The sequence below is a fragment of the Hippocampus comes genome, unplaced genomic scaffold (assembly GCF_001891065.2).
Source record: "Hippocampus comes isolate QL1 unplaced genomic scaffold, H_comes_QL1_v1.1 scaffold248, whole genome shotgun sequence".
In the NCBI taxonomy this organism is placed as follows: domain Eukaryota; kingdom Metazoa; phylum Chordata; class Actinopteri; order Syngnathiformes; family Syngnathidae; genus Hippocampus; species Hippocampus comes.
The window spans coordinates 593135-620120 of NW_017806277.1; the positions used below are offsets into that span (position 1 = coordinate 593135).

The 26986-nt window shown below is 43.1% G+C and overlaps 1 protein-coding gene across 1 annotated transcript; it reads right to left on the minus strand.

The window, feature by feature from the left end:
- Window positions 1-807: 807 nt before the first annotated feature.
- LOC109507955 (RNA-binding protein Nova-1-like) lies at window positions 808-26540 on the minus strand. Its single transcript, XM_019857708.1, has 3 exons — window positions 26324-26540; window positions 5012-5178; window positions 808-3824 (listed from the first exon to the last, which is right to left on the minus strand). The coding sequence occupies exons 1-3, from the start codon at window positions 26538-26540 to the stop codon at window positions 2805-2807; spliced, it is 1404 nt and encodes a 467-aa protein (XP_019713267.1). The 3' UTR covers window positions 808-2804.
- Window positions 26541-26986: the final 446 nt, after the last annotated feature.

A 26986-nucleotide genomic window follows, 5' to 3' on the forward strand; every position in this document is an offset into this window, starting at 1 on the left:
CAGGGCGGGGGTGGGGGGGAATAAAATGTTGAGTGAAAGAGGAAAGTTAATGAGGTGCAGAGAGAGCGAGACAGAGAGAGAGAGAAAGAGAGAGAGAGAGAGAGAGAGAGAGAGAGAGAGAGAGAGAGAGAGAGAGAGAGAGAGAGAAAGAGAGAAAGAGAGAGAGAAAGAGAGAGAGAGAGAGAAAGAGAGAGAAAGTGAGAGAGAGAGAGAGAGAGAGAGAGAGAGAGAGAGAGAGAGAGAGAGAGTAGTATTTGGCACTGTTTTGACCAGAGGTTTGAAAAATAGCTCCCTGCAATGAAGCAGTCCAGTTGCATTGCCAACCCCCCCTGTTTTGTGCTTGTATTTTACTATACGCTAAAAGACCGGGCAGTACAACATTCTACTCGATAATTATTTCACATGTAGCCAGATTGGTACTGAAGGACTTTGGAGTCATCCAGGAAAAAGAGAGGCCTCACTGTGGCAATGGCCGAAGAAAATATTCACACAGACATTCCAATTGACTTTCGGGAAATGCTATGAATTACCGTGAAAACGTGGAGGGACAACAGACTCGGGGGTCCAATTTCTTTTTTTTTTTCTTTCTTGCATACGACTCAGCTGTGTGGACAAACCTCTCACGGCGGTGTGTTCAGGCAGCTGATCATAGTGATTTCGATCGAAGGGGACGATTGGAAGATGTCCTAATGGAGGGTGTGTGTATGTGTGTGTGCATGTTTCAGATGTGACATAATTTGGGAGAAGAAACACATACGTGTGCCGATTACAACGCGTCCTCGAATTTTAAGAGCAAATGTGCTTGTGCTGACGGTCTTCATGAAACATTTGGAAGATAAATGCTTTGATGGAGATAGTCCCGCTTGGTCAGTGTTGCCATCTCTTGTCTGTGGAAGATAGATGTGCACGTGAAAATACACACTCACACACTCACACGCATCCCAGAAGTGACAGGCAAGCCTCACATTGTGTTCTTAATGTCTCACAGTGCAGTCTTCATCGACCAAGAGTACTCAAGATGAACACAATGGCTAGCAGCGCAGAGGGAGGCCAAGGTACTTTTAGTGCTTAGAAATGCTCTAAATAGTTGGCCCCCTCCGCTTTCGATTCACTAATATCCACGAAAGACAGCGATCCCAAAATATTTACGTTTCATTACATACCCGCCCAAAAGTTAGTGGCGAGTCAGGCATTTTGGGAACGATAAAAGGCGGCCCGGATGAACTGAAAGAATCGTTTGGATGCAAATTGAGAAGGATGGCTCACACGGAAAACTGTGACCGAGCCTTCTTTTCAAGTGTCGCTCTATTTTCCTTTCATTCGAGGATGCCTCTGAAGAATATTTGGTACCCTTGTCGTAAAGGCAATCGTTTTGTTTGTTCACAGATAAACGATCGGGACAGCATTCTGATCAAAATGCTGTTTGGTAGTGCTTTTTGTTCCCTTCGCACTGAACAGGGGACATTCCAACTTGAGCGCGAGTCGGATATTTCCGTTCATTCTTGAGAGATGCGCATATGACAATAAGGCAAACCGCCGTCGGCTATATTTTGGCCGCAGCCAATTTCGAGAAGAGTACACGGGATAGGCCTGAGACCTTAACACTGGATCGCAAAACTGACGTCAAGGCTTCTCATCGTGTTACGGCGTGGCTCGCATCTTCTGGGCTACTCGCGGCTGGGCGAAAAAAATCAGCCAAGCGGGAGCGGGTCATAATGGGGAACGTACTGTAATATCGCTAATCCGGTAGCACCAATAAAGGGTTAAACAAGAACCTACTTCGGGGTGTTTGTTGCCATGACTGGATCGACTGTATTTCAATGTTTGTGCATTTATGGGAGTGTTCGCTATGTGTTTTCGTGTTCAATATATTGATACATTCCTGTGTGTCTCCTCTATCCTCTCACGTGGATTATTGAGCCCCTGAACTATATTCGCAGACTGCACCTGTGAAGTTCAGACCGGGGCTTGACTTGTACATTTCTTTCACTGCAAAACATTTGATCCCTGGTAAATAAAAAATATCAATAGGCAAATATTTTTTTTTTGTTACATTCAGATCAACCTGCATTCACAGGTTTAAATATATATATTTTTAAATTGAATCCGATCATATTCATAAATAATGGAGTAAAAAAAAAAAATTGTTTGAAATTTCAATTCCAATATAAGGTTTCAACCAACGCCAACGTTGGTGTTAAGTAAATTATTTGCTTCCCGTAAACTGAGGTGGCCTCAGGTGCTTGTTGTTAAATGGCTCCGCCCATAAACAGTGCTTTCTGCAATGTATACAAAGAGAAAAATTTGTGAAACAGCCCCATTAGTTGGCTCTAACTTCACTGGACACATTCAACTCACCGGGAGCTGAGGTCTGCAACTGACATCAAAACCATTGAAACAAGATTTTTTTAAAAAAACAATAATAACTCAAAGGAAAGTAAATCAGCAATGAGGTTTTAGAGGAAGGTGAAACCATACGCCTCACCCTTGAATCTGCAGCTTGGCAGTGGACCAGTTCAGCTTACTCTGATCACCATCATCAGAAAGGACTCGACACAAACTTTTAAAAAACATCAGAGACCACATCAGTCCTAAAACATATTAAAAAAAAAAAAAAATCACACACACACTTGTCTTCGGTGTCTCCCCCCTCTCCTCCTCCTGTTTGATCCTCTCATTTGATTCGGAAATATTAAACAAATATTTGGACGTTTCTCTTTCTTCCTCATTGTGACCCTCTTAGAATTCCCCTCTAGCTCTGTCCTCATCTTTTCCTTTCCTTCCTTTCTTTCTCTCTTTTCCTCTTAACCCACTTTTTGCGGGTTGGTAGCACGCACGCCCTGCTCATAGGTGATCCGCTGGCTGATCAGATACTGCGCTGCTTGTGTAGCTGCTGGCGACCCTGTTATGGTGACTTTACGGTTCCGAGTACCAGGAATGAACTCCCCCTTTTTGGAGATCTGGATGCGGGCTCCTGTTAGCTCCTGATACTCCACCAGCGTTTTTCCTCCTTTTCCCAAAATTGCACCAACCAGATTCTCGGGTACGGCAATTTCAACCACGTCCTTGGCTCCGTCAGCGAGCTTCTCTGTTGCTAATAGGGAGGAGGCCATCAGTGGAGATGAAGCGTTTAGGTAACCATTGGAAGCACCTGTAGCAGCTGCGAGAGAACCGAGGGAGAAACCGCCAAGCCCCGTCGCCGGGTGGCCAGCACTGCTGGAGGCGTCGCTAGCATAGGAGGCTAAGAGGTTAGCCGCAGCAGCGGCCGCCGGGTTGGCACTCGCCGCTACTGCGGCAAGGACACCAGAGGCTGCTGCGGGGTTAAGGCCCAAGCCCAAGGTGTTGGTATTGTAGCCATAGCTGGCCAGCGTGTTGAGGGCTGACGTGATGGCCAGGAGGTCGTTGCCAGAGAAGCTAGACATGGCAGCAGGGAAGGCACCCATTCCTGTCAAGCCCGCCTGGCCCAGAAGGCTGGAGGCAGTGGCAGCCGCCGCAGCCGCGTTAGGCAGCACCTCGGCCGTGTTGGCGTAGGGGGATCCGGTGGGGTTGGAGTTAGCAACTGGGCCGGAGACGTTGGAATAACTGATGTTGAGGCAGCTGCTGCTCTGAGGGTCCTCCTGGATTTTTTGAACTATGATTTCCACTGCCTTACGGTTCTGCTCGGGCTCGCCACTGATTGTTACCACTCGCTCCTGCAGGTTGATGCCCTCCGGTTTCTGGGAGAGCTGCACCCAAGCACCTGACTGCTCCATCACTGCTTTCACTGTGGCTCCTCCCTTGCCAATAATCAGACCAGCGGTGCTGTTGGGCACAATCAGTTTGGCCTGCAGAAAAATATACATGATATAAAGTAGCAGCAAATGAACAAGAGGACCTTTTAACAGCATAAAACAGAAGGAGGGACAGCTCTGACTGAGTCGGAGCGATGCCAGCGCCTGCTTTACTCAGCGATTTGTTAATCCTCGGGGTTTAAGCTACAGCTGTCACATGGCTCTGTCTTGCTATGAAAAACTGGAGGTAAAAATAACCACATACCCTCACTTTTTCCTGACCTTGCCAGCCTGTGGGTCATGGCCCAGAGAATGACTAACAGTGGTAACCAATATACGCGGTGTCCTAGAAGTGAACTGTGCCTACCACATAGAGACCACACACAACACAACTTGAGTCGGCACAGTGATGGACGACGTGACGACTCTCCCAAAGGCCAAACAAAAATATCTCAATTGGCCCCTCGTGGCTGGCTCCAGCATAGTTCATGATCCAGACTCTTTTTTTTTTTTTTTTTTAAACACCGTGGGGGGTGCAAAGTCATGTTGACATCAATTTCCGATGATTGGGCCCAAATGGGCCCATCCACCAATTAATACTTGCAGATTCTGGTTTCATCAACAGGACAGGTGTCAAACTCAAGGCCCGAGGGCCAGATCTGGCCCCCCACATCATTCTATGTGGCCTGCCGATGCAAATGATGTGCATCAAACGCCATATTTCTTGCTAAATACGAACAATGCAAATGGTCTTCACTTTTAAAAATGCTGAGCTATTGCAAGAATTTCGTTCCTTCCAATCCCTCTTTTAAAATAAATTTAACATTAGAAAACATTTTTAAACGAATTTAAGATTATAACTGGTCCCCGATTTCAAAACTAGTCTTTCATTGATTTGTTGCGTGTTTGTAATCTGAGACAACAATACGTTTATTTGACTTCACACTGTGAACGTCAGTCAGGATGGCCCTCCGAAGGAAACCCTAACTACCATGTGGCCCACGACAAAAATGAGTTTGACACCCCTGATCTACAGTATGTCGTCAGCAAAAAGATGGCGGCAACTTGATATGAGATATTTTCATTTTGGTTTGAACCCTTTCCGGGACAGAGGCCACTACAGTGGACAGCTGATCATGTTATCAGGTTAGAGGGTGCATGAAAGGGTTAAACAGGAGATCATGAATGTCTTCGCCATTGTTATTATACACCAAAACGGTCTTTTCCCCACAGGAACGCACCTGCTTGATACGGTCAGGGTTAACCGTGGTCTGTGGCTGCAGTATGCTGACAGGTTCTGGCTTCTGAGCACTCTGGGGCATCTCTCGGACTTTCTCTGCGATGAAGTTGTGGACACCATTGAGGGCTTCAACGGTTCCCTGTATCAGGCAGACGCGCTCTGTTGTTCCTGTGATGACAGAAGAAGAAGAGGACAAACACAAGCGATCGGGTTACTTTAATAGGTTTGGAATGGATTGATGGGATTTGGCTAAATCTACATTCATATGAAGACTTCTTGGCAATGAAAACTGTTCCTTGACATTCTACAAAGTGACCCAATTACCGAGCTATTCCTTCCTTCCCCCATTTATACAATCAACAGAGAAACAGCTGAAAGAAAGAAGCACACTTGGTTAGTGAGCCACAGGGGGCAGAGGGGGGGGAAGGATTCCTCTTCAGTGATGTAACTCTTTCACCACACTAACATTGAATCTCACTTGCCTTGCAGTTCTAAGAGGCTCAACAACCTCTGGGGGTTCTTTTGACACCCACATCGTCACGCTCAATTAAAAAAAAAAAAAAAACACACCCCTTTGTGTGGACTTTCCTGTCTTGCGCTCTCAATTTTATTGCCCCTCAAAAATCGTAGTCAGTAGATTGCATTGCACCTCCAAGGATGAATAATTCTAAACCTGCCCACATGAAAAATATTTTTGAAAGATCCTTACGGGTTGGGCAATGCCAATTCCACTCCAGTTCTGGGGTTGGCAGAAATGTGCATAATAATAGTCCATGTACAAAAATTGCCTGCGAATTGCCATACACAACAAGCAAATTGGAAAGTAAGCATTGAAGGAAAGTGACATGTTAAAAAAAAAAATAAATAAAAAAAAAAAGAAGAAGAAGGAGAATGAAACATGGCCTACTTTCAAACCTCCCTTTGGAACATATGTCTGATGAGGACATGCTTCATGTCAGCGGGCTCGTACTACAGCTGTAATATTTGAATGGAATCAGCTGGGAGAATTGGCATCGAACTCCAAACAGTTTTGGCTTTTGTGTAAACAACTGGTTTCGTAACGACTCAAATCATCTTTGACGTATTTTTCAAATAAAGAAGGATCTGGCTCCGAAGCCCATATCTTAGCCCCCCCCCAAAAAATGTGTTCTGTGATGGGTGAGGTGATAGAGTGTTTGTCGAGCGGAATAAGTGGCACAAACCCCAGCTTCTCTGAAGTCTGAAGGTCACTGAGCGTGATTCGAACCCCACATAATTGCCCTTCGTCATCATAACGTGAGTGCATATGAGTTACAAATGATGAGCAAAGTCCCACCGCTCCCTCAAGCCCATCTTTGGATGCGAAAGTGAGTGTGAATGAGACAACACGGTAAAGTAGCAAGATGTAAGTGTGGCTTTTTTTCCCTCCCCAACAGTGGAAACATAGCGTAATGAATACAAAATGTGTGCTACATTTCACAGAAGTAAAATTATATCCAGAATACCAAAAGTGTACAAAACCCGTCTGGAGAATGTTCTGTGTTACTGAAGAACAAATATCACCGGCGTATGTCAGGCAGCCTTTACACTCGGGAAAAGTGCTAGTTTGCTATCGCCCCTTTTAGAACATCTCTGGGACAGCATCACTTTCCCAGAGATCGACCCACCTTGGGTCTAAAAAGTAAAACCAGAGCAAAAGTACCTTAAACCTTCACTCTCTCTTATTGTCAGGATGTGAGAATAGCAGTGGCTGTTCTTTTTTTTCTTAGTTATACTTGAATTAATTTACAACCACGATACTTTTTCCCAATTAGATTGTGGTCTCACATATTAGTTTAAATGTTCCCCATTTCAAAGTGTTTGGAATGTGACTTCATGTCCTTATATCCTTTTTCTATATTTATCCTCTAGGGTGGCAAGTCAGCTGGTTACTGATCCCGGCTGACTTTTGACTTTTTGACATACAGTATCGACAAACAAACATTCATGATCACATTCACACCGAAAGCCAATTAGGTGTGGATAAGAGCAATAAAAACAATATAGATATGGTATACTTTTTTTTTTGGGGGGGGGGGGGGTTGGGTGTCTGCTTAAGCAGCGATAGCGTGTGATGTAGTACCCAGTATGCACGTTCACGGCATCTCAGATGGACTGGCCTGGCCTGACTGACAGATCGACGTGCCAAACACTGTTCATCCGCCACCTTGCACGCATTGGCAAAATTATTAACAACCGTTCGAATATACCTCTGCACAGATTTATGCCGCTCGCCACACTGGGCTTGAAGAAAAAGCCCAGACCGTGATTTTAACCCTTTCATGTACCAATAATTCTAACCTGTAACCTGATAACACGATAGGATGTCCACTGTAATAACCGTGGTCCCTGAAAGGAGTAAACCTTAAATGATTTTGAAAGCAAACACAGTAACTTTGTTGTCAAGTTATTGTCCAGTATGTTAGTGGAAAGCAATATGAGCATGAATGTTTGTGAGTTGGAGTCAAATCAGCAGACTCCAAGTCAGTATAATGACAGTTGCCTCCCAAAGAACTCGTTATCGGCTCACCCACCCTGCTACTTTATAGGCTCATCTACCTTGCCGTGGCAGGACCGAGGTTCAATGTGCAGCTCCCCATAATTTACCGTGTTGGCATAGGTCTGTTGGCTACATAACTGACAGCATCAAGAAAATTGATTGTTCTGGCAAAGACAAGACTGGATTATGATAAAACACATTGGCAGATATTTTGGGAATTTTGCAATCAGGTTTCAAGAATGCAAAGTCCAGTATTCTGACAACATGTACGTTGTATAAACTTATGTAGAGTATGGAAACATAAAGGGCTCTTTAAATTGGAGAAAAATTATGACTGGTCGATTGCCACTACAAAAACGTATACAGCGGTACCTCTACTTACGAACGTCTCTGGAATGACCTCCCACTGAACATTCGGCAAGCCTCCTCGCTGCCCATCTTCAAAACCCGCCTCAAAACTCACTTGTATTCTTTGGCATTTGACTCAGCATGATTTAGATTTGTTCTTGGTTTTGCTGTTCGGTGCTTTCTACCATCTTTATAACCGATTTGCTTTACTGTTTGTTGTATATGTAAAATTGTTCCATGTACAGCACTTTGTATGAAGCGATGGCTGTTTGTAAGTGCTCTATAAATACAGTTGAGTTGAGTTGAGTTGAGTCTCTTCATACGAAATTTTCAAGTTACGAAACGCCTCAACGGGAAAATATTGCCCCTAGTTATGAAAGAAATTTCAAGATACGAAAGGTAAAAATACAGTCTGTCCTTTTACTCGCAGCTCCGAGTTTCCTGAACGCAACATACTTATGGCTGCTCAGCCATTGGCTATTACCGAGCATCATCCTGGCATTCCATTGGCTAAGAGGGACTTCTACCATATGTGTCTATGTGTGTAGATAGATAGATCCGTGTCTGCAGCATCCTCGTCATTCGCCCCTCAAGCCATGAGGCGTTCCGAGTGTTTTATGTAAAAGTGAATCACCCTCAGAGAAAAGCGTTCATCAGTCGGGCGATCACTTACTGCGCTGATGTTTGCTTTGGACATTTTCGAAGATTGTTAAAAGCCAAATAAACAAACATCCTTGGATCAGTTCTTTACAAAACACCAGGCAAAAACCTTCTGAGAGTGAACATGAACTAAAGCGGGCAAAAAACGATGAGGACGCACTTAAAAGTTAAATGACCATCATTTTTATTCTTTATTCTTTGTTTTTTACATGAAGCACAACTCTCATTTATTGTGCAATAATCTAATTGTAACATGTATTTCTTATATATTTTGATACATTTTTATGCTTTCGAAACCATTTATGTCTGAATTTTGGAGGGGCTTGGAACGGATTACAGCATTTACATGGAAAACGCGTCTCTACTTACAAAATTTTCTAGTAAAGAAATTTCTTCCAGAACCAATTAATTTCATAAGTAGAGGTACCACTGTACAGTGTATTGCAATAGAGTCATTGTAATACACTACATTCTATACCCAGTTCCCCCCGGATCCGGAATTGAATCCTGCATTTTTGCACTGTGAGGCCAATTTGCTCATCAGTCGACCACTGTCCCACAATAATGAAAGTTTTATTGAAAATTCTGACAAATTTATTACCTGAGGCAAATTTGAATGCACTTGTGTCACTGGCATGGAAATTGGACGAGCTGGAGGTATTTCATTTGCTTTTAAATGCAATATACCGGTAATTTCAATCTGAGTCTCATCTCTGTTTTTACAGAGATTAGTTGCATATGTTTACATTATTTTAGTCTTGGCTGTATTTAATATCATGGTCCGAATAAATCCTCTTTTATAAAGGAACCAATTTATGCATTCATCCAAGCACAAGGCATGCAGAGAAGCAAACGAGCAGGCAGCAAATGAAACGCCTAAAGCGTTTCGGACCACAGAGACACACAGTTGGTGTTGTTGCACCTGCTGGTCATTTTTGAAGTGACAAAGTGACAGAAGGAAGGCATGCCAGCACAGGCTTTTAACCTAATATGTGCTTTTATGTCAACTTATAAATTCTTCATTATAATAAATACTGTATTTCCAAACGGTAACGTGCACAAATCACCGTTTTATGCTTTGTAGCCATGTTCAAAGAAATGCAAAATCCAGGGTGTGCTGTTCAATAAACAGTGGGTGTAATGTCCTATTAATCAGCGTCAGTTATTTTCTTTGGGTTCCATTAGTTGGGAAAAGCTATGCCACATACATAAATGAAACACTAATTGTCAAACTACACAGGTTTCACCTCACTGGGCATGAATATTAAAACATTTGTTTGTTATGGACATAATCACCTTTTTGCCTGCTGGCACATAAGCAAAAAAACAAGCAAACAAAAAAAAAAAACAATCATGCAATTGCTAGAGTAACTTGTAGTGATGATACTTGCAAGTTTGTTGCAGAGGAATACTGCAGCTGCCAAGCCGCTGTGATCATCTAAAGCAGGGGCCCCCAACCTTTTTTGCCCCACGGACCGGTTTATGTCAGACAATATTTTCACCGACCGGCATTTAAGGTGTGGCGGAAATAATACAACAAAATAATATGGTTTGAGCTGCATGAAAACTGTGGCGTTTACGAAATATAATAATAAACACAAGGAGCGTCTAATCTGGCCGCAACACTCCGATCGCTATGGCAATGTTTAATGCCTTCAAAATACGATACAACGCAAATTCAAAGTGCATGAAAATGACGACTCACCACAGCACCGAGCTTGATTTTCTGCAACCAGACGGTCCCATCTCGGGGTAATAGGAGACAATGACACCTCAAGTGTGTGGTTTATGTCCAGTCTACTTCGTAATTTTGTTTTCGTCGCCGTTACTGCAGAACCCCACCCCGCCTCACACAGGTAGGATGTCGGAAATAGCAACAGTGCTATTGTGGCCATCTCAGAGTATTCAGACATAATTTTAATCCAGTTGTCTCGAACGTACTTTTAAGGCCGCCGTCATTTGCGATCTCCAGCAGTTTGTTTTACTCATTTTGCGAGCTCCCGCGTTTTGTTTTGAAGTAATCGGTCACGTGAAGGAGAAGCGTGGCTTGACGTGTGTCAAGCGTAACACGGACGGATGTAACGGAGAATCCGGTAGTTTTTCAAAATAAAACATCTTTCGTATTCCGAAATAAATAAAACGGAATTAAGGCAAGTTCTTTCTGTGCGGCCCGGTACCAAATGCCCGGTGGACCGGTACCGGTCCGCGGACCGGCGGCTGGGGACCCCTGATCTAAAGGAATGCAGAGATCAGCTTCGAATGTGATCATGGATGAGATGCCTTCAAGACATGCAACTGCCAATGTACTGCACAATTATTCATTTGCCGTATTTTCTGCATGATAAGGCACACCAAAAAGCATTCCATTTTCTCAACAGCCGACAGTGCGCCCTATAATACGATGTACCTTATATATGGTGTTACAGTCATTATGTCTTCATAACTTTTGTCTTTCATTTGCTGTTTTGTAATGCCATTTGTATTTATGCCATAGAATAAACCCCATATTTTTATGGACTTCGTGTCGTGCTTCATGCTACATCCTGGGGGGGCTACATATGGATCATTATTCTAATTTCTTGGGTGGAGTATTTTAAATGTTCTGTAAAGCGCGTTGTTACAGCTTGTGAAGGCTCGATATAAATAATGCTGTATTGTATTGTATTGTATTGTATTCCCTTTAGCATAGCCCCATCTCGTGGATCCATAACGCAACTACAGCCACTATTGTCGCTTCGATTCTATGCACCTTAATGCAATGCGCCCTATATATGAAAACAGTTTTAAAATAGGCCATTCATTGAAGGTGCACCTTATATTCCGGAGCACCTTATCGTGCGGAAAATACGGTAGATTTCACCACCTAGATTACTCAGATTTTGATTCCAGTCTTGCTCTCTGTGATCGATTTAGCTATATCTTCTTAAAATAATACGATCAAGTTTTGAGTTGCAGACACATTCTTTTGTTGGCAGGGATACAGAAATGTTCCTGGGAGTAGACTTTTCATTCCGTCAGCTTTGTCAAAGATACCAGCGACTTAAAAGGTCTTTCATCTAGATTTTGAATGAACAAAATGTAATTCTTTTTCTTAGTTGCTGAAGATCTCACTGACAAGCATGTAATACTGTCTCAAGTGTAGATCAAATGGATGATGTCCACTCAGACTGTCAAAGTCATTCACATTACAATTTAGTAAATTAAGGAACGTCAAGTTGTGCGGTAATCAAACAAAAAAAAAAAAAAGGCATTAATTGACAATCCTGCTTTCACCACAAATTAAAGTAAGTACAAATTACTCCTTGGGTGCCTTGTTTTTCATAGCATCCTGTATCTGTGCTTCCAGAGAAGCATTTGGCCAAATATAGACCCAAATTGCTGTTTGCCTACGTTCAAATATCAAAATAACATATACCATTGAAATGGCTTTTTTTTTTTTTTACATTCAACTAATTCCTTATACAACTAAGGAATTAAAGAGATTCACCGTGCCAAAGAAGACTTGTTACCAATGGATGCAATGGCAAATATTCATTCCATGAACGGACTTGTTTCTCAACAATGATATTAAAAAGTTAAATTAAACGAAAAGTAAAGAAGTACACATTAAGAAGGTTCATCCATCCATCCATTTTCCGATCCACTTAATCCTCACAAGGGTCGCGGGGGGTGCTGGAGCCTATCCCAGCCATCTTCGAGCAGCAGGCGGGGGACACCCTGAACCGGTTGCCAGCCAATCGCAGGGCACACAGGGACGAACGACCATCCGCGCTCACACTCACAATTTAGAGTATTCAATCAGTCTGCCATGCATGTTCTTGGAATGTGGGAGGAAACCAGAGTACCCGGAGAAAACCCACGCAGGCCCGGGGAGAACATGCAAACTCCACACAGGGAGGCCGGAGCTGGAATTGAACCCGGTACCTCTGCACTGTGAGGTCGACACGTTCACCACTGGATCACCGGGACGCTCACATCAAGAAAGTGATTTTCAAATTGCGGATAACCATACGTGTAATCACCCTACCAGAGAAAAACCAGTACTGTGAAACATTACAGGACTTACATTACTTTTGTGCGCAGCAAAAGTCGAGTGCAAAGCGCAGTCAAACTGTTTTCTTTCTTTGAGTATTATCAAAGATGGACACTGGTAGAAAAGGCCATCTGCACCGTTATGGGAGTGAACACCGCAGACTTGTTTACCAGCCAATGGAAACGGTTCCCTTCATTCCCTGTTAAGACTGTGCACTGGAGGCGCAGAAATAGACTCGCTGGAACCTATGCAGAAGATCAGAGTGCGCAAAGTACGTTTGGAAGGAACAGAAAGCAGACCTACATGGGTGGATGATGTAAAATTGGTCAGGGCAATTACAGATCACCGCTGCCAAGTGGGCACTTGCATCGCCCTTCCACCCCTATCTTTTGTTTCCGTGTGTGAAACCCCCTGCACACTGTCGCTGTACCGCCGCCCAGGGGAGTGTGTTAAAAAAATACAACAGAGATGATGATAAAAATGATTTGTTCAGTGAGTTGATTTCTACAAGGATTGAGATGTGTTGATAGACGCTGTTGTCATATTGATGAATGAGATACGATGGCATCCACCACTCGCGACCGCTGAGCTCAGAATCTGTCTTTCTGCACCTCGATTGAATCCATCAAAATTGTGTTCCAACCACCTGCGGCACGACTTAGACCTGCTGGTATAATGTCGAGTCTATGTTCAGTCATTAAACTGTCGAGTACGTCAGGGAAGTGTGAAGAAAACGTCCTTGGTCTGCCGGAACTCTCTGCATGACGCAGCACGGTCTGCCAGATCCGGCCCGTCACATCATTTTATGTGGCCCGCAAAAGCAATTCATGTGTCAACTTCCATGATCCTTGCTAGATTCTGTCCCGAAATAATTGTGATTGTGTAACAAATAACGTTGACATTTTGCAATCATTTTATTACCCTGTTTGCATTCTAACAATAACCGAATAAACAACAAACAAATAGCTGTTTTTGAGACGCGTCACAAGGAAGCAGTGACAAGTTTGATGAAGGCTGAAGTGACTGCCGAAACTGTCAGCTAGGGAAGAGTTTTTCTCCTCACCAAAAGAGACCATTGTCTGGGGAAAAAAGACACTTTAAACCTAATTTAACAAACGGTTGACTTGAGTGATTACAAAACTAGTAATTTATCAATTTGTTGTGTACAAGTAATAATACGATGAGATGTTTACATAAACATTTATTCGGTTTCACTGTCGTAACGGCCGTCCGAGGGAAGATGTAACTCCAAAGTGGCCCGCGACAAAAATGAGTTTGACACCCCTAAAATAAATTGATAAAGTGAGCATTTAGTTATGAATCAAAGTCAATATATTTCAATCGAGCGTGATGTGTCTCAGGAAACTGTTAAGACCAAGCATGAGGATATCTTGGCAAGCATTTTGAACAAGGCTCTAATTCCAGCAGGCTTAGCTCTTTCAAACCAGTTTAAATTGGGACAAATGACAATATTGTCATCCCTAAATGCCATAAAAACAGCCTGTGGTTCATGACCTAGGACGCGTTAACGCTGTCGGTGAAGTGTTGTAAAACTAAAGGATCTGGAACAGTATACATTTCAGGCATATTATGCTTTGCTCGACTTACACACGCTACATATTGCAGCTTGCTATTTTAGGATGGCTTAGTATGGAATTGTGACCGGTTACTTTTGCGAGCACACAAACTCGTCCGTCTCAACTGGTCAATCCGCAACTGACGAAAAAGATATGACTCAAGGAAGAAGAAGAGCTGTTTTCCTCCCCAGGCATCTGCCTCAATCGTTGTATTTCTGCAACAGTATGCCATTAACCCTTTCAGGGACAGCGGTTACGACAGTGGACATCTGATCATGTTATCAGGTTACAGGTTATCATTATTAGCGCATGAAAGGGTTAGACGTTAGCGGGTGCTTTCCATCTGACAAAACATAACAATCCACGGTGTTTGTTATTTCGTCATCTTGAATCAATTATCCAACCTCAATTTTTTCAATACATTTATTTGAGTGAGTAAATGGCTATCACATCTGCCTCACAGTTCTGAGGTTTGGGTTAGAATCTTGGCTCCAGGCTTCGCGTGTGGAAATTACATGTGCTCCCGATGCTTGTAAAGTTTTTTTCTTTTTGCCTGATATGCTGGTTTCCTCCACATTCAGAAAATACAGCACGGATGGTCAGATTAGGTGGTAAGTGTCAACGCTGGTGATCAGTCTTGGGTGGTCCTCGCCCCTCGCCCGAATTCAACTGCAAAATATTGTAGCTCTACCCCCGAGCCGAATGTGGACAAATGCAACTGAAAATGATTGGATGGATGATACAGTGGTAAATGTATCAAGTAAACAGCTTCAAGGCCATTTAACCATGATGATGATTAAGGCCGTGTATGTTTTTACGACGGTTCATAATTTTAAAATGTAAGTCTTTTGCTTTATTTTTGAATGAATTGGCTGTAGTGATACTGCAATTGGCTGGCAACCAGTTCAGTGTGTACCCCGCCTACTGCCCGAAGCCAGCTGGGATAGGCTCCGGCACACAACGCGAACCTTGTGAGGATAAGCGGATTTGAAAATGGATGGATGGATGGCTGTAATGATAAACGAAGCTAAAATATGATCATCTTGTCTGAATCTGAATTTGATTTACAGGATTAGTGATTCAGAAAACAGATGGATGGATGTTTAAAGTGTTGTGCTAAAAATGGAGACTGGCTATGCATCAGAACAAAACACAAAAAACACATTTGAGGACAAAAATGTGGAAAGACGCAAATCTATTCAGGTTTAGTTGCCTTCGGTGACATACAAATATGTGGGCTTTATTCTCAGCAAGCAGCATGTGCACTCAACGTCATGATAAGGCCTGGTTCAGATGAGCCTGTCCTGTGAAAATATTGTATGGTCCTGACCACCATGCTGCAGTTGGAAGTATTCTTATAGCTTTGGCTATCGACATGTAGACCAGCATGTTTTGTTTTTAATGTATCCTCGGAGACTTCTTGGCCGCCATATTGAACTTCCTGTGACCGTCATACTGGTCACGGGAAGTTCAACATGTCTGAGAGCGAGAACACCAAATTGAACACTCTTGCTCCCGCAATCACACCTGGGAACTTGTTACAGTAACTAGTCACATGACACTGGGGAAGGAAAATGGCTAGTTCTTCCCAATTTGGAAACTTAGGGGTGGAATCACTTTTGTTACCAGAAAGGCTTAAATGTTCAGTCATTAATGGTTGTCGACTGAGTTATTTTGAGGGGACATCAAATTTACGTGGTTGTACAATAGACCGCTTTTACATTGTAGCGGTCATTTGTAAAGCAGTCTTCAGTGTTGTCCCAAAACATTTATCCAAAAAATTGTCGGATACTGCATATTGCTGTTATTTCATATGGGAAACGTAAGCTTTTAAATATAAACAAATTGAATGTCATCCAGGTCTACTGGAATTGAAAAAAAAAAAAAAAAAAAAAAAAAATTTTAGTTCTCGAAAACACAAAAAATACTACATTTCATCATATGCCGATTTGGCAGAGCCACGAACACAATGCTAACTAGAACGTGATCTGGAGCTCACATTATTGTCCGGACACAAATAGGAGAGCAACTGGTTGTTTGAATGTTTATATCGCATCTCTCCCAAGTCGTTCGCCGCAATATAAATGACAAACACGAGCTTTCAACTGCAATGTCAATACGAGATAAGCTAACAGTTAGCCAACCTTTTTTGACGAGCGCTCATTCTTTTTCTTTTTCATACATGCTTGCAAAGTTTCCACCAATTATCTATAACCCTGGTGGGCCGCAAGGCCTTTCTTGAACCCCCAACCCCACCCTGCCAGGCTATGCTCGTGCTCTACGGCGTGCCCAGTTTGGGTGTGCTGGTGACAAAATTTCACGATGTGGCGACTGAAAATGTACATTTACATTTACTGAAGTCTCCTCGACTGTAAAAAACATATTTCTTCTAAATATTGACACTTTGGGTAAAAATCTTCACAGGTGCATGCACCACTGGCTTGATTCCATCCACTTGAATGAGAGTTGCAGTCCATTAATGTTATGAAACAGTTCAGAGAGAAATCACTGCTCGTAAGAAGGAACGCCACGAAACCAACTTTGAAGACCCGTTATGTTCGATCCCTCAGGCGGCACTTCATTAAAAACCGACATCAATATGTAAAAGATATAACCACATGAGCTCAGGAACACTTGAGAAAACCAATGTCAGTAAATACAGTTTGGCGCTACATCCTGAAGTGCAACTTAAAACTTCCTATGCAAAGCAAAAGTCATTTATCAACACAACATTGCAACTTCATTGAAATTGGCTTTGTAAATGACTACGCAAACCAAACTCAATCAAAGGACTGGCTACAGGACCAAAACTAGTACGTCTCCGTCGGACAAAAACACATATTCACTTGCAAAGTAGACTGCTCTGACTGCCGACCACTATTAGTGGCGAAGATAAAGGGTTTCGAAACATGCTACGGTTAGAGACATGCGATACAACTTTTCAATTGCCTTGCAGAAACCATCGAGAGCAGGGATGCCCAAGTCCAGTCCTCGAGAGCCCGTATTCAACTCGTTTGAGATGTTTCCCTCCTCCAACACACCAAATCAAATCGTTTTGAAGCTTCTGCAAAGCTTAGTGATGAGCTGATCATTTGAATCACGTGTGTTGGGAGACATCTAAAACAGGCTGGAATAGGGGCTCTTGAGAACTGGATTTGGGCACCCTTGATTTAGAGCCAATATTGATCTGGGAAAAAAAAATCCTAAAAGAGCACTTTTTCTTTTGGTCTGTTCAGTTCTGGCCAAGGATATGTTTTTTATACTGTTTACTAGTCGTCGAATACATTACAATGCTTTTTTATCCAGTCGAAAAAACAATCACAGCTGTGTTTTGTTTCAGTGGTCCACTAAAATACATTTAAATAATTTAAAAAATAAAGCTGTATTGTATTGTATTCCCTTTAGCGTAGCTCCATCTAGTGGATGCATGACGCAACCGCAGCCACAACTGGCGCTTCTATTCTTTGCGCCTTGTAGTGTAGTGTGCGCTATATATGAAAACAGTTTTAAAATAGGCCATTCATTGAAGGTGTGCCTTATAATCCAACACGCTTTATAGTGCAGAAAATACAGTACAGTATATGATTGCATAAAAAATGTTAATTGAGTCCCACCTCTAATGTACGTCACGCAGCTGCATGCTTTTCAGGCTTCACGGATTTTACGCTCAGTTTAAGACATTTACACACCTTCATGCCAGATACGCGCTCAGGGTGAAGTCACCTTAAAATGTGGGCAATCCCTGTCAAATCTGGCTTTGAGCATATTCTCCTGTCGACTGAAGCACTTTTCCTCTTCCACGCTCAAGAGTATGTTGTTGGTCATGCGCCATTGCTCTAATATGTCCCAATTATCAGTATATATGTACCCCGCTTTAGTTTTAACATATGCCAAGGAGACGTTACTGAGTGGTTATTGCAGTGGTGTGCAAGGGGAAACTATTTTGTTATTTTATTATATCACAACAGCACGATCTAACACTAACATACTATTGGATCCAGCAAAGAAAAAGGATTTAAAATGAAGTTACTGTACTATTTTATTTATCTTAAAATCAGGAACGCCCACATCTCTCCTCTCTTTACCACTGCTTAAACACGGCGATGTGAATCACTGGGTGTGAGTGGGTGTGTGTATGTGCCGCTTGCACTGCGCGAGTGGGCGCATGTAAACTACAGTGCACTGCATTAACGGCTGCTCAAGAAATTCAGTCAGGCAAAGTTTTGTTGTCAAGCCAAATGTGAAAACTCCTTGTTAAAAAGGAATGCATTCCAGGGCAGGCATGCAAGTCAAATTTTACGATGAGGTAATCATATCTGGCCTGACCCCTCCCAACTACTAGGAACCAAATCTTAAAGAAAGACAGGGTGGGGAGATGGGAAGAGGAAACTTGGCTTGTGCTCGAGTAGCTTGAGTACAGCTGGGAGTGGGGTCATGTCTACTGAGAGAGATTGAAACAGGCTATTTCTGGGCTGGCCCGCCTGTCCCCTCTTACATAGAATCATGCATCATCCCCACTCTTCACTATCTCTGCCATCCACACCGAGGCCTAATTTTACAGTCCCCATCAGGACCTTTTTAAATGACGCTTTCATGTTTCTCATGGAGGCGTGAGGTGAAGTTAGCAGTCGTCAGACTGAGCCATCACAGAGAGGCATGCGGGAGAAAATGGCTGCACCGGTTGCCGTCCCCCGATTTGTCCCGTGAGTGATTGTGCAGGTTGTTGGAGTGTGCTCAGACTGCTTGCGGGAAGACAGCTGAGTGCGTGAACTCTGTGTAATGGTATTAGCATGCTACATCAGCCAAAAATGGTGAGTGATTTATCACCAAAGGTAAACTACGTAGCCGAAATATCTATTTGTCCATACTGCAAACATCTCTCATGATTTAAATTAAGGTACTTTAGTTTTGCCAGTCTGGACTGACTACTCTACAAGCAGTTGTTTCGCATTACTTGTGCGGGCCAGGAGAGCCACCCGATCAAATGCTTGCGAGAACTCTCCATGAATTCATCTTGTCACTCGTCACAATTATGAGATGGCCAGGAGCAAATGCGCAGAGCAGCTGGCGGCCTCTTACCATGTGGACAATACAATATAATAGAGAAGAAAGAATACACACCGATCTCTTCATTTGTAATTATGCAAACAAATGGGTGATTGTTCATAATATATGACCTTAAACGTAGTTGAGCCACCACTTTTGGTCCCCAAAAAAATAAAACAGGTCTCACTTTTATCGCAGTGGTCACATTCCCAAATTTCCCGCAATAGGCGAAATCTGCAAAGTAGAGGTTGAATTTCTTTTTTTTAATTTATGCTTCAATTAACCCTTTAGAGCACAGCGGTTACTAAAATCGACAGCTTATCACGTTATCAGGTTCCCAAATATGGTTCCCACCTTTCTAAACATTTGTTACATTCAATTCATTTAACTTTTAAAATGCAAAGTGTAGAATAAATACAGAGTTGATGATTATAAGCTGCCTTCATAAATGAATGTGGACAAGTGCAACTGCAAATGCTCTGCAGCCCAGCAGCAGACAAGGTCAATGAAACGGCGTCTTTATAACTACATGAAAGTTTGCTTTTTCATCTTAAAATGGTTTACCGTAACCAGAATCCCGTGTCGCAAAGGTAAAATTCTGATGGATCGTCGTTCTATATCCGAGTGGAAACCGAAACTAAGTTACCATGACAAGCTCCTTCACCGTCATCGTCTTCTTCTTATTCTTCTTTTAAAGGAGACCAAGAAGCAACTTCCTCTGGAAGTACAGAAGTCGAAGACTCCTGCAGTCATGGCAACCTGGTTTTGGTTTCCACAAGGATTTACAAGGCACATTAATCAACCAGGATGATATCTTTGGCAACAATGTAATGTCGATTCTGGTTAAGATAAGCAATTGCATATTAAAAAGCACTGTACTGCCCAGACTTGGCTCCGTTCTTTGGGGCACTCTGAATAACTGAACGGCACATTTTAACAACGTTCTGAGCTTTCGAAGGGTTCATCCATCCATCCATCCATTTTCTGAACTGCTTTATCCTCACAATGGTCGGAGCCTATCCCAGCTGTCTTCGGGCAATAGGCGGGGGACACCCTGAACCGGTTGCCAGCCAATCGCAGGGCACACAGAGATGAACAACCATCCGCACTCACACTCACACCTAGGGACAATTTAGAGCGTACAATCAGCCTGCCATGCATGTTTTTGGAATGTGGGAGGAAACCGGAGTACCCGGAGAAAACCCACGCAGGCACAGGGAGAACATGCAAACTCCACAAAGGAAGGCCGGAGCCGAGATCGAACCCACGACCTCTGTACTGTGAGGTTGACATGCTACCCACTCCACCACCAGGCCGCCCCTCTAAAGGGTCTAGGAGTGTATTTCTGAACGCACCCACATGAAGGAGGGGGATTTTGAGGGCAATGAGCAGTTATCACCAAACCTTTGTTCTGTCCCTAAGGTGTAGTCAGATTCACACCTCTGGGGAATGTAGGGTCTTCAGTTCACCTAATAAGCATGGTTTTGGGATTCGGGTGTGAGATGGAATACCCAAAGCAAACCACTAGTAAAGACGACCACCACTGTGCTGCAGTATTAACATATTTCTCTTCTATAAGGCTCTAGAAGGCTACTTTTTTTTCCATCATTGGGCAATACGGACTTACTCTGGACTTTGTCATTTGTATGTAGAAGCTCATTCTTTGAGGGCACACGAACGCTAGACTAGTTCCACCATACTGTTTTGTCTCTGTGATTCCTGCCATGCCCCCCACCAGCCAGCACTCACACCAGGATAAATATTCATATTTGTGAACATGAATTAGTAACTTCACCGCACTGTAAATGCCTATTGACGGACTGACAATCAGGCCAGGTTGGTATCTGCCATTTGCGCAAAGTCAGCTCGGACAGGTGCCAGTTTCCCGCACCCCTGAGTAGCATAAACGGGATAGAAAATTGATGGATGGATTTCAAGGGGTGATTGGTTATTTCTATTCTTCATGGTGGTGGCTGGGCGGCCCGGTGGACGAATTGTTAGCACGTCTGCCTTACTGTGCTGGGGTCGTGGGTTTGATTCCAGGCCCCAGCCTTCCTGTGTGGAGGTTGCATGTTCTCCCCGTGCCTGTGTGGGTTTTCTCCGGGTAGTCCGGTTTCATTCCACCTTCCAAAAACATGCAAGGCAGGCTAATGGAACACTCTAAATTGTCCCTAGGTGTGAGTGTGAGCGTGGACGGTGGTTCGTCTGTGTGTGCCCTGCGATTGGCTGGCAACCAGTTCAGGGTGTCGCCCGCCTACTGCCTGGAGACATTTTGGATAGGCTCCACCACACCCCGCGACTTTTGTGAGGATAAGCGGATCAGAAAATGGATAGATGGATGGTGGCAGTTGTCATTAGTCTGTGGTGGGAGGAACGATTGTGTTTACAGTGAACGACATGTCTGCATTTTGCACTGTTCATTAGCATGTGCCCGAGTGAGCACAGCATGGGATTTGACTTCTTAATTTGTTCTATTTATTTCTTTGATATCAGTTCGCTGTTGTAATTAGACATTGGCAGAGAAGCCCAGAGGAAGCAGGACTTGCATCAAACGCACTTAAGTAACAGTGTTACTTGCCTCGTGGCTTAGTAGAGCTGGTACAGAGTGTCCTCGGTTTCTGATGGAGTTTCATTCCAATGTACGACTTGGTTCGGAAAGTGGTATAGTCTATCACTAGCCTATGCTAAATCAGCTGTAGGGTACGAGGGTCCAAACAATTCATCGGCCGGCCAATTTGATTGGCTGAGCTCTTTTAAAATTGGCAAAAAATCTTTTTCTTTTCCTGATTTTTGCTTCTTTTTTTTTTACACAGTAACACAAAAAACCAAGATAATGACCTTCAAACATTCACTCCTCCCGGCAAAAAATAGACAGATTTTTGCCAAGTCGTTCTCTCTGTTATGAATTTAAACAAATAGTGAAAGGGAAAGTGATGAAAACCAGTCACATGTTCTGCCTGCAAAGTATCGCTTTCTTTTAATAAGTGTGTAAGGACCTTCTTTTGCTATGTGACGGATTTTTATTGAGTGCACTCTTGGTATGTCGTGACCGTTGTAAACCGAGCAAACCCTCCAACTTTTAACCAGGCCAACTTCAATCTTGATCCTTCCAATATGTGTGCAGCCCTTTGCTTACTTCCCCTACAGGCTGGAGTGGGAAATCAAGTGCTGGCTTTTTCGCATCAGCCAACATTTACTGAAGAACAAACTCTGGAGTCCCTTTTTAGAGTATAAGTCCTCTTCAACTCGTCTTTGCGACAACTAGGACATATTTTCACTTTAAAAGCAGTAATTGTGTTCTAAATAGAGACAATGTGAAGTACACTACAACACAGGAATGTTATACTTCTGATTGCAACCGTTCGATAAACATCTGGACCTAATAATAAGCAGAGAGATGCACAACAACTGTTCCTTTTTTTTTTTTTTTTTTTGCAGTTTGAAGCATCCCCCTGAGGCATGAAGGACAAACACAGACTCCTCTATGGCTCAGGCGTTTGTGTATGGGTGGGAAAAAAAAAATAAAGCATCCTTCACCTGTTGCAATGTCTGCGATTCACTGAATACTCCAAATCCCTCAACTTGAATATTTTTTCCATTTAATGGTCAGGAAGCATTTTCATTCAAATATGTACAATGTACATATTTAAATAAAAGTTGAGAAACAGCCCTGTTCAAATGCTGTTCCGTGATGTAAAATTTAAAAAAAGAATTGAGACCAAGATCAATCATTTCAAAATTTTGATCACGTCATCTTTGTAACCTGCACAACTGAGAAAAAAAATTAAAATAAATGATAACCTATCACTGATCCGATCCAAAGATGAACCAATCTATCCAATCTTTTTTTTTCCCTGCTATTCACGGAACAGTGGGACCGGCCCAGCCCACAAATAGCCAAAATTTGCATATAATTGCTCCCCATTATATGAATTGGGAAGATAATAATAACAACCCCTAAAAATTGTCCCACAAACCCTGTTAAACATTCAACACATAGAAAAGGGGGAAAGGAGGCTAAGGGGAATTTCACAAACTATTGGGGAAAAAATTACAAATAATCCAATTGTATATGCTGGGAAACCTTGGATTATTATCAACACAGCACAAACGTCCCTGGAGTGTGTTTGCTGTAATGTCTTGTTTTTGAGGCTACATGTATATATTACTGATCAATCTGCAAATTATGATATTACAACCGATCACCGATTTTACAAATAATGCAAAATATCTGCCGATCTGAACCAGCCAATCAACCCCGTGTAAAATAACAAATACGCATATCTGAAAACAACTACTTTGTCGCAGCACCTTCGGATTATATTACTGCACTCGGTCTTTTGAGTCTTTTAGTCTGGCACGCAGATGTCTCTTTGCAAAAATGCTCCAAGTCTGTCAGAATGTGGGGCCTTCTGCTATACACAACATTTTATGGATCACAACACAGATATTTGATGGAACTGCTCATTATTCCATCCATCCATCCATTTTCTAATCCGCATATCCTCACGAGGGTCGCAGGCGTGCTGGAGCCTATCCCAGCTGTCTTCGGGCAGTAGGCGGGGGACACCCTGAACTGGTTGCCAGCCAATCGCAGGGCACACATAAACGAACAAACATTCACGCTCACAATCATACCGAAGGACAATTTAGAGTGTCCAATCAAACTACCATGCATGTTTGTCAAATGTGGCAGGAAACCGGTGTACCCGGGGGAAAACCCACGCAGGCACGGATAGGGAGAACACACAAACTCCACATAAGAAGGCTGGAGCCGGAATCAAACCCTGCACCTCTGCATTGTGAGGCGAACGTGCTAACCGGTTGATCACCGCACCGCCCATTATTTCATCCATCAGCCCCAAAGCGCGATGCTACCACCACCATGCTTCACTGTTGGTATATGAGCTTTATCTATGAGCAACCGAACATCCATTTTAGAATTATCCATGGAATTATGGTTCGACCCTATTTTCATCGGACCATAACGCCCTTTTCCACTCTTGGATTTTTGAAAAATCTAGCCATGCCAGGATGTTTTTTTCTCTGTCAGATTAGGCTTTTGTCTTGCCACCCTACTCCATCACCTTAACACGTAAAGATGAAGGGAGATTGTTGTCGCTTGTGCTAAAAAGGCTGTACATGCCAGAAATTTCCTTTCGTGTTGCTGTCGGCCTCTTGGCAGCCTCCCTGACCAGCTTTGTTCTCTTTTCGATCATTTTGGAGGGACATATAGTTCTTGGTGATGTCACTTTGATGGCATATTTTCTCCACTTCATCCAATGCTTTCCATGGCACATTTCATGCCTTGGAAAGTCTTTTGTGCCAGGAGGCTGATACTTTTCTGTGGACTATAGCCCCGTTCACACGGCAACGTTTGGTCCGACGCAGCGCCGAAACAAATCCAGTCGAGCATTCACACGTGCACATTTGCTCCGGCGTAGCTCCACTAAAGAGCTTATACCGGACCCAATTTGATCCACCTCAGGGAGGTGGTTTAAAAATTTGCTCCAGAGCAAATGCTCGTTTGCGACGCTACGCCGAAACAAATGTGCATGTGTGAACGCAGCTTCCAGCTGAAATTTGCTCCAGAGCAAAGGCTCGCTTGCGGGGGAGTGGCCTCGCTACGCTCGCTACCAGATGCACGGAATCCGACCCCAGTCGACAGTGACGAGGGGGCCAGCGACACAGACGAAGCCCGGCCGTGCACCCCCGTTCCCGGTAAAAGTGTCGGCGATTTAAGCGGTGAAGAAAGCGCTCATGATCAAGAAGAGAATCGAGAAAGCAGTGACGTCAGCCAAGCCCGATTTGCAGGCCCGAGCCCGAAGCAAACCCGACATTTCATATTTTATTTGTGAGTATTTTTGGGAGAAAAAAACACAAGATTTCTTACGGTTAAAATAATCTACATATTTTTATGAACATTATCAATGCATTTGCACAATGAAATAACGCTGAAATACAGAATAAGAGGCCAGACAAAGAGAAATATCGATGTGCATTTGCTTAATTACGCAGAGAAACCCTGCGGCTTACTAGGCTTTAAATAGAATAATTCAAATCAAATAAATAGGTAAAGATATCTGAAATTATTTCTATAGGATTGTTTAAACGAAATTAACATACGTGCGCACTGGTCTGGCCGGCCGCGCTCCTGTTTAGCAGTTAAATAACAATTAAATTACAGCGCATTCTCTGTTTTATCCCAATTGTTTGTTTTAAAACAAGTACTCCTTAGTTTAGTATCCGCACATTGTTTTAGTATACATTTTTTAAAACATATATTGTGGCAGTCATAAGGAGCACACACGATTGATTGTAAACACGTCTTTATTCCACGACTGCCGACAAGTGGATCTATTCTGAACAAGGGCAGAATAGTGTCCGCCATTATATTTATTAAAAGAAAAATAAATAAAAGTCCGCGAGAGAGAAGCCCGACCCGAACCTGTTTTACTTCCGCATTCCTGTTGTTTTGGTCCGCAGCAGAAACTGCACGTGTGACTGCAAGTGGAGCTGCTCCGACGCTGCGCCGCAGCTGTCACGCTCAGCGGCTTTGCATGTGTGACCGCTCCACAAAATTTGCTCCGGTGTAAAATATATCGCAACAAAATATTTCGGTGCAGCGTCGGACCAAATGTGTGCCGTGTGAACAGGGCTCAAGGCTTGTGCTGCAAGATGTGACAACAATAATGACGGGAAAAGCCGGATACGATCGCTGAACATGATTTACAGTTAACGAGAGGCACTTTCATTGCTGACGGGTGTGTGCTGACTCCCATTAAACATGAGTTTGAATGTGATTGGCAGATTCTGAACACATGCACGTTTGTGAAAACACATCTCAGTCATTTATGACCCCCCACCGCCCCATCTATTATTATTCATTTTATTTCAATTCAGTTGAACAGGTTATATTAATGGTGGCTAAATGTTTGAAATGATATATCTTAGTCTCTTTATTCGTATGACTGAACCTGCCATTTGAAAAGCTGTCTGCCGACATTGCATAGCCGCTGTATGTATTTCCTAATGCCTGTTTCACGTGTTTGCCATCGGTCCGTGATTGAAAAAAAAAAAAAAAAAAAGAATTAAAATTTTTTTTTACAAGGATTGTGAATGACCTCTTACCTGGGTAGAAATCTTTGGATTTCGACAGCTTAATGGTTGCACCCGTCTCTTTCTGCAGTTGTACAATGGTCTGGCCGCCCTTGCCAATTATAGAGCCGGCTGCATAGCTGGGAATCAGCACCTTCAGGAAGTATTCGCCCTCCTCTGTGAGACAGAGAGAGAGACACACAGAATGTAAAAAGGGGTCACATCTCATAAAGTTGCCCTGCAAGATCATCATTTACACCACGGGTGTCAAACTGAGTAGTTCAGGGGCCACATGCCTAATTTGATGTCAAGTGGGCCAGACCAGGAAAATCAGATGATAATTGCTATCCAGTGAATGCCAATATATTGGTGGGTTTTTTTCCCCCCAATAACGACATTAGAAAAATCTACACGTTTAATGAACTATACTTTGATAAAAAAATTGAAACGGACATTGTTCAGTCACAGCAGCTGCTAAAATCAGCCTGCGCAACCACATTGTCTTCTAGGATTGTAACATCTGGCCCAGACACCGAAATGATGACAAGGAGGTGGTCGATCAACGATATATTCAACGCACACAGATGGGTCACTGTCATCTGTAATCATGGCAAAATAACAAAAGCCAACACACACACACACACACACACGCACACACACACACGCACACACACGCACACACACACACACACACAC

What these genes read in the sequence shown, in the direction of transcription:
- LOC109507955 (XM_019857708.1), bottom strand. Translation starts at nt 26,540, where the DNA reads ATGATCTTGCAGGGCAACTTTATGAGATGTGACCCCTTTTTACATTCT. An exon ending in ATCCAAAGATTTCTACCCAG is followed by an intron (nt 5,179 to 26,323) that starts GTAAGAGGTCAT and finishes CTGTCATCACAG; the next exon opens with GAACAACAGAGCGCGTCTGC. An exon ending in ACCCTGACCGTATCAAGCAG is followed by an intron (nt 3,825 to 5,011) that starts GTGCGTTCCTGT and finishes ATTTTTCTGCAG; the next exon opens with GCCAAACTGATTGTGCCCAA.